This window comes from Prunus dulcis, chromosome 4 (genome assembly GCF_902201215.1).
Source record: "Prunus dulcis chromosome 4, ALMONDv2, whole genome shotgun sequence".
Taxonomy (NCBI): Eukaryota; Viridiplantae; Streptophyta; class Magnoliopsida; order Rosales; family Rosaceae; genus Prunus; species Prunus dulcis.
Window position 1 is genome coordinate 9,824,583 of NC_047653.1, and position 15,476 is coordinate 9,840,058.

The 15,476-nt window shown below is 36.1% G+C and overlaps 1 protein-coding gene across 1 annotated transcript; it reads right to left on the reverse strand.

Moving 5' to 3' along the window:
* Positions 1 to 12,971: 12,971 nt before the first annotated feature.
* On the reverse strand, positions 12,972 to 14,509 carry LOC117625311 (G-type lectin S-receptor-like serine/threonine-protein kinase CES101). Its single transcript, XM_034356892.1, has 5 exons — positions 14,303 to 14,509; positions 14,011 to 14,221; positions 13,654 to 13,897; positions 13,382 to 13,532; positions 12,972 to 13,286 (listed from the first exon to the last, which is right to left on the reverse strand). The coding sequence occupies exons 1-5, from the start codon at positions 14,507 to 14,509 to the stop codon at positions 12,972 to 12,974; spliced, it is 1,128 nt and encodes a 375-aa protein (XP_034212783.1).
* Positions 14,510 to 15,476: the final 967 nt, after the last annotated feature.

The following is a 15,476-nucleotide window of genomic DNA, read 5'->3' on the forward strand; positions in this document are numbered from 1 at the left end:
TCTAGGTGACAAAACCTAGTGAGCCAAATACTCGGTCTCATTGCTAATGGGCTCTGTGGCAGAGCCACTTTAAGGCCAAGGATGGCCTTGGCCTCACTTTTCTAAATTTCATATGTATATATGAGTTCCTTTTATTTAAGAATTTCTTAAATAATTTTATTTGAAGAACACCTTTTAGGGTATCTTACTGATTTTTTTTTCAACGATCCAAACCATTTATTTTTTTAAGTCTACATTCATAGATCATTCTTGCAAAAAATTAGACAAATCGAAAAGTGTTTCGATATCCAATTCTATCCTACAAACTCAATGAACACGGTGCTTCAAGAAAGTACTAAAATTTCAATAACACAATTGAGTGGTCAAATGATATCGGATTCAAGTGATTTTTTATAGAGACGATCTTTGAATGATTATCTAAAACATGGACGGTTTGGATTAGTGAGATACAATGTAAAGTGGGCCCTACAAAGATGTCCATCAAATAAGCTAATTTGAGGAATTCCTCAATGGAAGCTCTTTGTATATATATATATACACACACACACACAAAGAGCTTCCATTCTATTAAGAGATTCCTCAAATAATTTGAGGGACACCCTTTAGGAAACCGTTTAGATTTCTAATTGTGTCTTGCAAAATCAATGAACATGTGCTTTAATATAGTACTAAAATTTCAATAATTTAATTGAGTGGTCAAATGATATCGGCTTCAAGTAATTTTGTATAAAATAAATTGACACTATATTAATATACTTAAGGAGAAAATGATGTGGCCTTATGTTTGTAGACGTGGTTTAGGATAGTTGGCTAAGATAATGTGCCGGCTCCTTGCATTCGAGTTCGATCCCCCTCTCTGCAGTAATTTAGAATATCGCTTTAGTAAACTTATAAAGTGGCCTTAGATGCAAGAGACTTATATCTCAAGTGGTTAAGAACGTTAACTCTTGCATCCGAAGTCCTTAGTTCAATCCCCCTCCTTCTCCCCCTTTCCCTCCCCAATATTACTTGTATTAAAAGAAAAAAAGAAGAAAAAAGAATAGTGGCCTTACGTCTGAGAATTCTAGTTGGTTATGATTTGGAGTTTATTTTCCATAACCATAAAGAAGCACTCGTACTGGTCATTCCAATTACATGTGCTTCGTGAAAGTAAGTTTTTTAAAGCCTTCTTTAAATGGATTATCAATCACAATGTCTGGTCTCGAAAACTATAGTTACGGCAGAAAGTATTCCACTATTTTCTTCAGGTCAAGGTCAATCACTTGCAATTAACCCATATTTAATTGTCATTACAATTCTATTCATCCGTATCAAGACAATATGCCTGCTCTTTTGCACTAGAATTTGATCCTCCTCTTTGTACATTAGAACAGTTTAGAATATCATTTTATCAAAAGTTTAAAAAAAATAAAAAAATAAAAAAAGAAAAAAAGAAAAAAAGAAAAAGGTCTTATGTGCAAGGAGAGCTTATAACTCAGGTGGTTCTTATTATCGCTTGTATCAACAAAAATAAAAAAATAAAAGAAAAGAAAAGTGGCCGTAGGTTTGAGAATTCTAGCTGGTTATGATTTGGAGTTTAAATTCCGTAACCATAAAGAAGCACTAGTGGTCATATGTTTCGTCCAAGTGACTTCTTTAAAGCCTTCTTTAAGTAGATTATCAATTATTTATGCTAACAGTCTTTGAGATTTTTATTATTTTCACAAAACTTCTTTAGATTTCAAAACCTACACGAACAACCTATGAAGTTTCAATTTGTTTAAAAGGAACTCATTTTCATTAATTGTTCATTTAAGCTAACTTTGTAGATGACAAAATTAATGTCAATAAATGTATGTGCAATCTAATTTCAAGGGCTAACTTTGTCATTTGGAGACTTTTTTTTTAGAGTTATTTATAACACCCCCTCAAGTTTTTGACTTTTTTACAAATTTTTTACAAAATTCCCCTGAGGTTTTGGTAATTACATGAATACCATTTGAGGGTTTAAACAGTTTTCACAAAACCCCTCAACAAAAAAGTGTGTGTAATTTCTGAAACCTCAGGTGGTTTTGTGAAAAAGCCGAAAACTTAAGGGGGTGTTATAGTGTAAATAACTCAATTTTTTTACATATATAAAATCATCAATCTTTGGACGAAAAAATCAATGTAAAGGGATTTTTTGAAAAAAAGTTAAAACCTCAAAGAGTATTGATGTAATCTCTGAAACCTTAGGTGTGTTTTGTGAAAGAAAAATAAAATAAAATAAAACAGGTGTTAGTGTGAATAACTCTCTAATAAAATACACAGCAAGGGCATCGTAGCAACTTCCAAAATATGAAGGGCTAAAAGGAGAAGAAAATCCAAGGGAAGCAAGTTCGTCAGCAGCACCATTCATTAATTCTCGATAAACATGAGAGATGTTGCAGCTCCAAATCTTTTGCAATTCTCAAGCAAATTGCACTTTCCATCTCCCAGTGCTCTATAATCTTTTTTCCAAGCCAATCACAGTCCATAATATGTACACAATGCCTACAAATTATTCAGCCTCCATAATAACGATAACACTTGCTTGTCTCTTTTGTTGTTTATTGTCTTATTTAATTTGGGCATACATTTGATACAATTAGAATAGAAATGATTAGAAATTGAATAATGTTACTTTTATCATATTTGTATGTAATATTCTCATATCATCTTATGTGGCAGATGAGGTAGATAGCCACATTAATTAAAATTAATTTAACATTGTATTTTCCTTTATGATTTGATGACACTTTTTAATTGATGTGGATATTCACTTTATCTGCCATATAAAGTGGTATAAGAATATAATATACAAATATAGTAAGAGTATAAATAGAATTTGTCGGATTAGATGACGTAGTTAGTTGTGAGACATCTCTTCATTCCATTTACTTTGGACAAGGACTTGAGCCAGACATTTAATCAAGCACCAGATAAGATTGATGCTATCTTTGGTGAATTTAATTTAGTGGGATTAAAAGAAAGATTAAACTAATTTAGTGGACGATCACTTTTATCATTAGGGAAAATTTTAAATTACCGTTTATTTACTTTTCTGTCATTAATTTAAGGGCTAGTACTCATTCCAATTACGACTCGTAAAAATAAGTTCTAAAAATAGATTGGACATTGATTCTTTGTTTTATTTTAATTGTCATTAATTACAGTTCTATTCACCTGTATGTCGGATTGGATGACATTTTAGGTTAGATTATTCCCACCTCACCCAGCGAAAGTAAAAAATGAAAAGAATTTCACTAAGTGCTTGTACACGATCTCCACTCTGGACTTTTTGCTTGTATACCCCAGCACCTCCATAATCTACCACTTATTCCTAAATAAGCTTTGTTGGCTATAGAGTTTGTTTGAGTTTAATTTGTCCAACTTGGAAAAGTTAAGAGTGTCATGGAGGTCTTTATAAGACTTAGGGCTCGTTTGGTATACCATATTAGACTTTGAATAGGAGTAAAGAGTTCATGTTAGTTATTTGGTGCCAGCTTATATTATTTAATTACCTGACTATTTTAAATCGGTTGGGCTTCTAATACTCTCCTTACCTGACTAAGTAATACAACCCACAAACCCCGGTTTAATACACGCTTAATTATATTAGGGAAAAAGGACACACACGTTCATGTGAAAAATTATATTTTCATCTTCTTCTCCCTAGAATTCTATTTTCATCCTCTTTTCATATTCTTCATTTCTTTCCCTCTCATACTCTCTCAAATATGCTTCTTCTCTCTTATCATGTCTTCATCTTCTCTTTCTTTATATATTTCCTTTTTTTGGGTGGGTTAGAATTGCGGACACAAAAAAATATAAATTTTGACACACCATAACTTTTAGATATTTTATCATCCTACAGTTGAAAACATACAGGTGGATTTAAATTATGTACCCGAAAAACTGACATTAAATCTTATTAATTGAAATTATAGCTGCTCACCCTTGATTTAATCCAAAAGCAGTTGACCAATAAACTCCTTGGTCCCTAGGGGAATGGTACTGAAAAACATATATGAGATTTTTGTGTGTGGAGAAATTCTATGATTGCATTAATAATTCAGTCAAAAAAGTCACTAAACATAAAGGACCAATACAAACTAGCCACAAAAGGGCCATTACAATAACGGAGCGGTCTAATATCAAAATTAAGACAATCTGGTGTATCTTCACTAACGATTAGGCAGGATCGAAGAAACTCTGGCATAGGCATCCCAACTAAGATTGCAAACTTAGAATAATAAAAAAGAGATAAAGCTTGAAAAAACCAAGCCATAACAATACAAATAAAACTCTCACAAAAGAGAGATAAAAAGCTCTCATAAAGGAAAGATTAAAAACTCTTACAAAAGGAGAGGTGAAAACTACACAGAGAACCTAAAGAGTCTCTGCAACTTATTCCAAATATAAAGAAATTGCAAAAAAGATGGTAGTGGAGATCCGAAGCCGAAATGCGGGTGAAGATCCGACGCTGAGCTGCAGCCACCTATAATGGTTGGATGAAAATCATAACAAAACTAAGACAAATAAGGAAAACCCTGTCTCTGAAGATCATTTATTATGTTATTAGTAGTATAGTACCGTTAACCTATTTTACAAAGTACGAGAACAGTAGAACATATTCAATAGCCTCTTCAACCATTTTAGGATGATGAGCCACATCATAAAAAAACTCTCCAACAACCTTGTCAAACCTAGTCATTAAAACTGCAACCTCTTTCTCTCTTTTCAGGACTGGTAAGTTGACTTTGGCTCTTCAAAACATTTAATTTTACTTTGGAAAAACAAAACCTACCCTTTTTTTTTTTTATTATTAAAAGCGATAGTAATTTTATTGATAACACAAAAAAAAGTACAGAGTAGTCGCAATGCCAAATATGAGTACAATATCTCCAGTTACCAAACACAAAAATAAATTGGTTTGATATGGAGAGAATTATGCATGCCAGAAAAACCTAAAAACTCCAATTTGGCAGACAAGAACCATCTGTACTTAGACCTACAATATAGATCCACCGCGCAACGTAACGGCAAATCCGCATCGAAAAGTTGAACCAACATAGCTAAACAAAAGAGACTCGTAGCACCAACATAGCTAAACCTCTTATTTTGCACAGGCAAAACCCGATCCCACACAAACCAGCAACAATCACTTTTCCAACTCCAAACACTAAATTGGACCAAAAGCTGCAACAAAATCATGGCGTCTATGATGGATTGCAGTACTTGCGTAAAAAACACAATGAAAACCAAAGAGAAAAGCTGGGTCAACAACACACCGCAACCATCCCAATGACAGCAAGACACATCCAAGAATAACAAAAGTCACCAAGGACCTACAACAGGAGAGAAAGATGGAAGATGGGGAAGCCACCCACCCCTCTGGGGAAGGTTGTGTGGGTGGTGCAGCGGCTGCCAACCTTAAGAGAGAGTTTAGGGTTTTGAGAGAATTTGAGGGTAACAAAACCTACCTTAAAAATGTTAAAATCTGCATTTTTTTTTCTTTTCAAATAATAAATACATAGATAGTTTTCACAAGTTTTTATTTTTATTTTTTTCATGATATTGCATTAACTGAATTGAAGAATCTGTTGGAGGAAAAATTATTCAAGTAGCAAATAAACCTTTTCAAATTGCCACAAAAGTCAACAAACTTCAATTCGAAAAGTTTAATTTGCTACTACTAGTGGATATGCTCTTAAACATTAGCCATATACTCTCCTTCCCCCTCATTTACCAACCATTTTCTCTCCCTAACTATTCAGAACAGCCCCTTCATATTTCACCATTTTTTCTTTCTTTGAAGCCCCCGTTTCTCTCTCTAAAAACAAGAAGAAGTTGAAGGTAACATAATTTTGTGAAATCCCCTATTTCTTTCTTTAAAACCACCGTTCCCTCTTTAACTTGTACTATATATCGTGGCTTGTTTTTTTGATACCAGACTATGCTCTGTTTTCTGGAAATTGAAGGAGCTGCCGTAGGTTTCTATTGTGAGCATTCAAAACGGCAAACTTTTACATATCCTATTCTGTATATCCACCTTACAGAATGATATAGAATGTTATAAAAATAATTCGAAAGGAATATCCCTCAGCCTCCTCATCCATATCCAGAACAGCTTGGCATGTCGTTGATCTCGTGAGCTGTCCTCTTGCTAAAGCTTGGTCCTTGGTGCCTTGATTGTTTTCATGGGTATGCTGTTGCTTTTCTCCCCTGTTATTTGTGTTAGACTATATATGAGATGTTGCCATCTGTAATATTTGTAATAGAGTATGATTGTGACACATGCCAGTCGAGGTTTTGCTGTTTGTACGGAAAATCATCTGAACAAAGTTAATCATCGTTTAGGAGTGATTCTAGAGAGGCCAATAATCACTTCTCCTAATCACTTTAAATGATTTTAAGTTATTTTATAAAGAAACACATGAGAGGTGTTTATCTCCAGAATCACTTAAAATCACTAAAAGTGATTTTCTCAAAAAGCACTTGGGAGATGTTTTTTCCAGCAAAAATTACTCTATTCTATCATAACTACGATTCTTTTTTTGTTTTTGTTTTTATAAATGTTTTGGTTTTTATTTTTATTTTAAATTTGAAAGTTTTTCCTTCTTTTTTTTTTTTTCTTTTTTCAATATTTCATTTTAAAAAACGTAAATGATTTTTCAGAGGTTAATTGGTGTTCAACGTTCTCAAATTTTGTAGGGCACACTGCACGATTAAATGTAATATATATATATATATATATCAGTCTCGATTTTTTGGACTACATGGGTCTAAGAGATTTGTGGTCACTCACTGTTGGATGTAAATTCAACGGTTCACTCACTCTTGCACTCTTATTAAGAAACTTTTTTGAACCGTTAGATTAACATCCAACGATAGGTGACCACAATTTCTTGGACCCCTCGAGTCCAAGAGATCGGGGCTGATATGTATATATATATATATATATATATATATATATATTATGCAAAATATATAGTCTAAATTATTCTAAATTAATCTAATGTATGAAGAGGCATTCGAACTTGGATACATGGGATGCCTTGACCAACGTACATATGCAATTGAATAATTTTTAAATTGAAATATTCATCCCTAAACCTTACTCACAATGGTGGCATTGGTTCTCTCATCTTTTACCCACTTCAAACATTAGGGATAAACTGTGGGAGCAAATATTCCAGCTTACACAAGGTGACATGTGGATAAGAAGAATATCTCATAAGTCAGTAATTGAGCCCATTTATATGGCCAATTAATTGATACAAAAAATAAGAATTTATCTTACATATTAGATATTATCTTTATTTGGGAACGTAATCACCAATTAAAAGATAATATCATTAATTTAGAATATTATCTTATTTTAGAGATATTATCATCAATTAGTGATTTGATCATAATCAATATCTACATTTTGGGGAAAGAATATCTTCCTTCCAAATAAGAAGATATTCTTTGACAAACCTTAGATTGCTAGAGCCCTATAAATACATACCACATTCAACACATAAGGTAATTCGAAACCTAGCTCTAAAACCTCCGAAGCCTCGCTCTCCCTATTCGTCGGCCACCTCCATTGCAGCCGGCCACTCCCTGTCTCATCTCTCCCACATGGCTAAGTGCCACCACACAAGGCTCCAGCCATCCGGCTCTACCCCTGAGAGAAAACTCTGACCAGTTTAGTTATTGCTGCATCTATTCTAAAATATCCAATTGAACTAACTTAGGCATCAAAGGGCGTTTGGCCAACAACCCTCTAATGTGGTCTTTTACTCCTATTTGGTTTATAGGAATCGAGGAAGAGAGAGAATGAAGCTCAAAAGGTAAAGGATCTACATGCGAATATTCTCTCGTGAAAAATTTGGACAAACATTTTGGTGCTTTCATTGAGAGTATGAATTGTACTCAACATGTGTTCTTGAATCAAAGGAATCTGTTTCTTCCTATTCATCACTCAACCGAAGCCTTCCAAATAACCATGGTTGGAAGCAAACACACGAGAAACAAGACCGTTGTGACGACGCAATCTGCGACAAATCCAAACCACCAAGGAAAAACTTAAGAAGGTGCCAAGGTCACCAGCCTGATGGATATGATCAACCAACTTGACGCAAGCAGAGGGACTTGACAGGAAGTTCATCTTGAGCATATCAGATACACATGCATCCCATGCAGAGCTAGACTTGTCAAGCTCTAGACCAGCTATTTTCATTTCCGAAGAACCTTTTGCCCGAGTAGATGACTTTCTGGCCTTCTTAGCCGTTGCCATCCTAACTTCCAAAAGAGTCAACGACACCGAATCAGCTCCATGTTTGACTGCTCATGGCTCGACAGTTGGATCGCAATGGTTAGGTGGAGGAGTAGTTTTCCCAGTTTGATCCTCATCCCTTGACCGGTGCAGGCGACTTGAACTTTAGGGAGGAATATCAATATCTCTTTGCCTCTGGGCAGGTGAATTGGTTCGGGAGTGGACTTTTGTACAAGGCAGATTGCAGTTTTTGAGCTTTTCAGTAAGATACTTGAGCGAAATGTCTCGAACATTTCACATTCCACCAATCTTCTTGCTATTCGCATCGACAAAGTGCTTGACCTTGGCAGATGATGAAAGACCTCTTTCGAAGAAGACTTCATCACAGCAAAATGAAGTCTTAGCTTCTTTCTCAGCGGAGAGACATCCCTTGCTTGCGAAGTTGTAACTTCATCTTTAGAGGACTTAGCGTCGACCTTCCTCTTTGATAGGGGTTCGGCCGAGCACTCCTCATGTTTAGTGGACAGATCCTTCAAGTATAGACCAAAATGTTTTCATCTCTCAACATCCTGAGTAGGGGCAGGCAACCAGCTTGTTCCTGATACTTGCTTAATAGCTATCACCATTAGCGAAACCTCGATGGGATGTTCAAGTCCCGATGGACCTTAGCCATGTCCGGCTTGAGATCCAGTCTCTTGCAAATGTCATTCTCTGCGAGAAGAAGACATAATTCAATTAATCACACATCAAAGAATTCAGACAAAATTGAAGTGGACGAACAAAAGAATAACGTACCATTGCAGTAGGTGATGGGAACAAGTGGAACATCGTCGATTTCGCCTTCCCACTATCTGCTGACCCCTAATACATCGGCATGCCATACATGATCTCCTTGGTTAAGACTGTCAAACAACTTGGCTCTACATATACGGACTTGGGCATACTTCTCGTGACGCCTCACTTGGAAGAAGTAGAAGAACTCTCACACTATCAGATCCAGCTTCAAGAAGCAGCTCAGATTCTCAAAGCACATGATTGCCCGGTAGACATTCAGAGTACATTGACTTGGGGCACATTCCATAACGTAGAGCACTTTCATAAGAACTTTGACAAACGGGAACGTGAAGCCCAAGAAGAAATAGAAAGGACAGAATTTGATAATTCTAGCATCTGGATCATTCGGATCCACACAAGGCTCATCGTCGGTCGAAGACTCCACCAGCTTGACGTGCACGTCATCAGGTATTTCAGAAGCATATGTGGCACGCTACTTCTGGAAGTGAGCTTCAAACGTAAGGCGGTGCAGATTAGCTACAACTCTCTTCTTGTGCACTTTGGAACCACCTCATAGGTACAAAGGCACTTGCGAGCTCAGTGATCGACTACCTTCTTCATAATACATGATGACTGGACAATTGCAAGACAAAAAGAAAATTTTGCAATTTAGATTACATGTCAAGTTTACAATTAAAAAGAAATAAAGAACTAGCAACACAAAAAGAAAAAGCGAAGGAGAATTGGTCTTGTGGCCCAAGCCTCAAGGCAAGCCATGGAGCAGCTTGAGAGGAAGGCCCAAACCTTGGAGCCACAGTAGCGAGGCCATGGTGCAGCCCAGTAAGGAAAAAAAAAAAAAAAGATCTGTGCGTCCCAAACTATGCCAAATGGAACAGCTTCTCCGCCCCAGGCAAGGTAAGTAGCAACGAAGCCTAGGCGCTTCCCCATTTCCCTTGGCCGCAACCTATGTTTGTTCCTATGATAGAAAGGCATAGTTCTCCATTGCCTTGAAAACTATTGACTGGTCAACAAACCAACTTTGTGAGCGTGCCACTGCTAGCAATAAAAAATCCTAGTAGACTTCTTTGAAACAGATAACTTGCGCCACAAGTTACTGATTTCTAAACAAACAATTGTGAATTTGGGTGAGGAATATCTCCCAAGTAAGTTCTTTTCCTGCTTCAAACTGGTGAGGACTTCACAATTTATCACAGTATAAAATTTGTAGTTCTGGCCAGAATAGATGATAAGAAACTGGACTGTTTTAGGTAGAACTGCCTTCTACATAATTAAAAAGGGAAAAATCAACTCTAGAAAGACAAAAAGACAGCTGGAATTCCATTTCTGCCTGGGTAGAAACTTCTGATCCGAGCTGGACTGAGTATGTCTGTGCTGGACTGAGTTGTTAACAACTTCAACTGCTTAGCTTCAGCTGTAAATCGATACCAAAGTTTAATTTTGGCAGAGCTTTAATCTACTTCAAGCCTTGGGAGGCTTTTGAGCAGTCAGAATTGCGGCTTCTTCAGTCTGAAGGGGCAGAAGTGGCTGGACTTAAAGACTTAATAAGCTGGAGCTGCACTGTAAAATTTGTTGAGGTTTTCATATTTGTGAGAACTGAAACTTTGCTTGTCTTGGCTTTCGCTGAACCAAATTTCTAACGAGAGAATTCTTGTTTTGAATGACTTATTTATCTAAGTTTGGACTTTGAAAGTTCTGATCTATAGCTGGCTTCTTTTGTGGCTCAAATGAGCTTTTGGTTGCTTCAGTTTGTTTGAAGGTTCTCAGTGATCAAGTGATCATTTTGAGTTTTTGCCTTTGGTTGATTTTTGATTGTTTGATTGATTTGTTGAAATGAGTATCTTTTGCTCTGTTCACCCTCTCTTATATTTATAAGAAATGTTTTACTTTTAATAATGGGCGGCAAAAATTCTCAAAAGATCTCTCATTTTTAAATGCAAAGGAAAATGGATTTTATCAATTCTGGCTGACAAGCTCACAACAGCTAGTTCCTAAGGTCAATCACTTCCCTGTTTTCCTTGAAAAAAAACCTAATCCTTCTTTAATCCCAACTGCTTTTGTAAAAGCTCAAACTGTGATGTTTAGTTTGATTTTCCATTTGAACAACTCCCTGTTTTCCTGCTTATCTCCCAAATGCAGTCTGCTTATCCCTTGAAAACAATGCCTTTCTTTGGACTAGAACAAATATCTCTGAACAAATATATATATATATAGATATATATATGGGATTTTGACCTTCTGTTTGGTAGAGTTTCAGAGATGTCATTTTTCTATAGCTGCCCCAATTTTAACTCTCTTATCATTCCAGTTGATATTGTTTTACTTTTTCAAGTTAGGTAGTCACGTGAATTCTGAAAATAGATTTTCCAAAAAAAAAAAAAAAAAAAAAAGATCTTTGCTGTCTTTGCGCTCTGGGCTTTGAGATTTTAGTGGTGAACCAACAGTTGGGCCCCATCAAACCTTTTTTTCAATTTCTTTTATCCATTTTCAGTGGTTTATTTGTAAGAAAAATCATGGGCCTCTAGTTCTGGCTTTGGGGCTTCCGCTTAGTTCTGAAATCAAAGCCCAATCCTCCTTTTTTTTTTTTGTTTCGTGGGCCCTTTTGAGAAGTGGGCAGACGTGTGGTTGCTTTTTGGCCCAAACAGCTCCGACAGGAAAACAAAAGAAGAAAGGAAGTGCATGGGTGGGCAGCTACGGCAACCACCACCATGGCCACTGCAGACATCGCAACTGCAGCCGTCCCATGCCATCACGATGACTTCTCTCTTCAACATACCTTGGTGCACACGTTGACTTCTCTCTTCGACAAGCAGTACAGTTCTCCAAGATCTTTCTCAAGCTAGAGAGTAGAGAAAACAAGTTTGCAATTTGAAGAGGAGTGAAAAGAAGCCTTTTATTTATAAAGATTGGGCATCCTAGGTCAAGGAGGAATCACAAGCCTATTCCTATTGGGAGCCCAACTCCAAAAAAAAGTCAAAAGTCTGCTTCAATTAGGAGCCCAATTTGCAAAAGAAGTCCAACTCAAAGAAGAAAGCCCAGATGTAGTTGGGAAGCCAGAAAGATATTTTTCATCTCCTCCGTGCCTTACAAACGCCATGTAGAAGCTGGGGGCATTTGTCGGAGCAAATATTCCGGCTTCCAATCACAAGGTGCCACATGGATAAGAAGAATATCTCCTAGGTAAGTAATTGAACCCATTTATTTGGCCAATTAATTGATACCAAAAATGGGGATATTATCTTAAATATAGGATATGATCTTTATATGGGAATATAATCACCAATTAAAAGATAATATCATCAATTTTGGATAATATCATATTTTGGGGATATTAACATCAATTAGTGATTGGATCCTAATCAAATCCCTAATAGATTCAATCTCTACATTTTAGGGAAAGAATATCTTCCTTCCAAATAAGAAGATATTCTTTGAAAAACCCTAGATGGCTAGAGCCCTATAAATACATAGCTACTCCATTGCCGCCGGCTACTATTGAACTAACTTAAACATCGGAGGGCCTTTGGCCAACACCCCTCAGATGTAGTCTTTAACTCATGTTTATTCTACATGAATCGAAGAAGAAAAAGAAGGAAACTCAAAAGATGAAGAATCTATACACAAATATTCTCCCGTAAGAAATTTGCGCAAACATAAACCATATATATGATAATCTACGTGGAAAATATAGAAGCGGAGCAGACATTATGATATTGACACTAGTGCCTTGTTAATAACATAGTTTTTGGAAGAAATAATTTTGGAAATTCACATATAGCCAGCATCACCTGAAGATCAAGCTTCGAACATATCATCATCTATCTTTATTATTTACAATTTTATAAAGTAGTACCATATATAACACTTATGAAATTAAGTATAACTGAGGCTAACCAAATATATATTAGTGATTTTAACGTCCCTCCAAATCCGAATTAGACAAGCCATTTATTGATATAATAAGTTCCAAATTATTTCCACCCACGCCACCCCGGCCGACCACCCTTCTTTTTGTGAAAAATGCTGGCTTTGTTGGTATAGGTAATGGCACACCTTCATTGGTCAACATAGATATGACATCTGACATGGTGGGTCGATCGACGGCATTTTCCTCCACGCATAATAGACTAACATGAACGCATCTCAACAATTGATCCGCAACACATGACTCGCCTAGTGTTGGATCCATAAGTTCTAGCCCTGCCCCTTCTTTCCATAGCTCCCATGCCTGATGTAATAAGATCATCAAATTAATTCATTTAGGATATCATAATCTCACACCTGAAAATTTTATCAAACATGGTATATATGTGTTTGACGTACATAACCTACTATACTGATCACACGATCATCATGGTAGAAGCTGCTGTTTTTTCTACCACATATGATTTCTAGCATTAGTACTCCAAAACTGTAGACATCGGATTTTGGGGAGAAAATTCCCTCCATGGCATATTCCGGAGACATGTAACCTCTATTTCAAATGAAAAAAAAAAAAAAAATTAGTACGTATAAAATACATGAATGCATGATTAACAACCAAAAGTGAAATTATATATATGCATGTTAATTAAGAATATGTACTGTTTACTTACAATGTCCCAACGATCCTATCAGTATTTGCTTCCAGTTCATTATGGACAAATGCCCTTGCCATACCAAAATCAGAGATTTTAGGGTTCATATTTTCATCAAGTAGTATATTACTAGCTTTTAGATCTCTATGAATTACTCTCAATCTTGAGTATTTGTGAAGGTAAAGCAATCCTTGAGCGATTCCTTCAATTATGCCAAAACGCGCCTTCCAATCTAGTAACAGGCCTCTGGTTGGATCAGTACCTAAAATAGAGTTAGAAGGATGAGTAATATATATCACAATACTTACGTACTTCAGAATAAATAACAAATAGATGTTTGTGTATAAGAATAAAGTAATAGTATGTGTTCTCAACCAAATAAAAGGTAGTCCAAACTTTTGTTTGGCATATTCTCATATATTAACATCCTCTCTTCGTTATGAATGCAAAATCCAAACAGACGAACAAGATTCGTATGTTGAAGTTCAGATATGAGTATCAATTCATTCTTAAACTCAGAGGTTCCTTGCCCCGAACATCTTGAAAGCGTTTTCACCGCTATTTCTTGTCCTGATTCCAGTTTTCCCTGAATTAATGGTACAAAAATATATCAGGTATTTCTTGGAAATCGATATAAAAATGCTTTCAATAATAATCATAGACTTACCTTATAAACAGGTCCAAATCCCCCCTCACCAAGCTTGTTTTCAATGGAGAAGTTGTCAGTGGCAGCCATGACAGATGCATAGCTAAATACTCTTAAATCATGTTCCATCACTCCATCATTTGGAAGCCCGTTGACATTAGTGTCCGTCAAGTCGACCAATACATTCTCAATCACTGTCCCTTTTTGTTTGTCAGAGATGAGAATCATTCTATCAATATTATGTTTCAAGGTTAATATATGTACATGTTCTGTATAAACGGCTGCACATTAAGTTTAAAGAATTTATACCGGAACGTAGTAATTTTCTTCTCCTTCGTAAATAGCACACGATCCAAAGCACCGCTACCAATAGAGCAGCAGTACTGCCAGAGCCAATCCATAACCACTTATCATGTGCTGCATCTAGTATCGCAACATTTAATTAGCTATATATGTATTTTGTTATGATACAAAATTAGAACACATTTGTTGTCCCTCATCCTAACTTTCAAATTACAGTCTGCCATACAAATGACCACAAAAAGAAAAGACTATTGAAAAGAAAACAAGGAAAAATTCTTGCATATATGCATACACACTGTGATTTGTGATAAGAAGGAAGAACTCCTCATTATGTGTAATGAGTCAAGTATTTTTCTGCCTGAAATTCATGTATCTGGAATACTTCGAATTGTTGTGATCACTACTTACATAGAAACCCAAAGTGAACTTCCCGTTCGCAGAAACTAAGAAGCTGGAGTAATCTAGAGTCTTACCTGTTTTAAGTGTGTCCGTGCCTCTTGCACCACAAGCACAAGTACTCCATATTAAGATTGAGAAAATGATGAAGACAGTTAAGGTGAGACTGCACCTAGCCATGATTCAGTACCGCAGCCACAAGGTGTACTTTCTGATCCAAATAAAGACTAAAAGCCGGCTGAAAAACTCAAATGGGCTTCTGGTGGTGTACTTCTGCAAATTATTCTGACCAAGGTACCTGTGTGCAATGGAAACGATAACCATCGTCTGTAAGACAGGTTTCTATTTCAAATGGAGCACCCTTCATACATATCAGGAGATTTATTGTATCATTTAAAAAAAATTCATGCAATAATTAAGGGCTCTAAGGTCGCAAGAGATCGCTGCTTAAAAGGATATATGGAATCTAGTATTATTTCTATAGTTTAAGATTCAG

Bases quoted from the DNA above. Each gene is read 5' to 3' on its own strand.
- LOC117625311 (XM_034356892.1), bottom strand. From the start codon at position 14,509: ATGATTCTCATCTCTGACAAACAAAAAGGGACAGTGATTGAGAATGTA. The intron at 13,533-13,653 runs GTAAGTAAACAG...CATTTGAAATAG, and splicing joins GATAGGATCGTTGGGACATT to AGGTTACATGTCTCCGGAAT. The intron at 13,287-13,381 runs GTACGTCAAACA...TTATTACATCAG, and splicing joins TGATCAGTATAGTAGGTTAT to GCATGGGAGCTATGGAAAGA.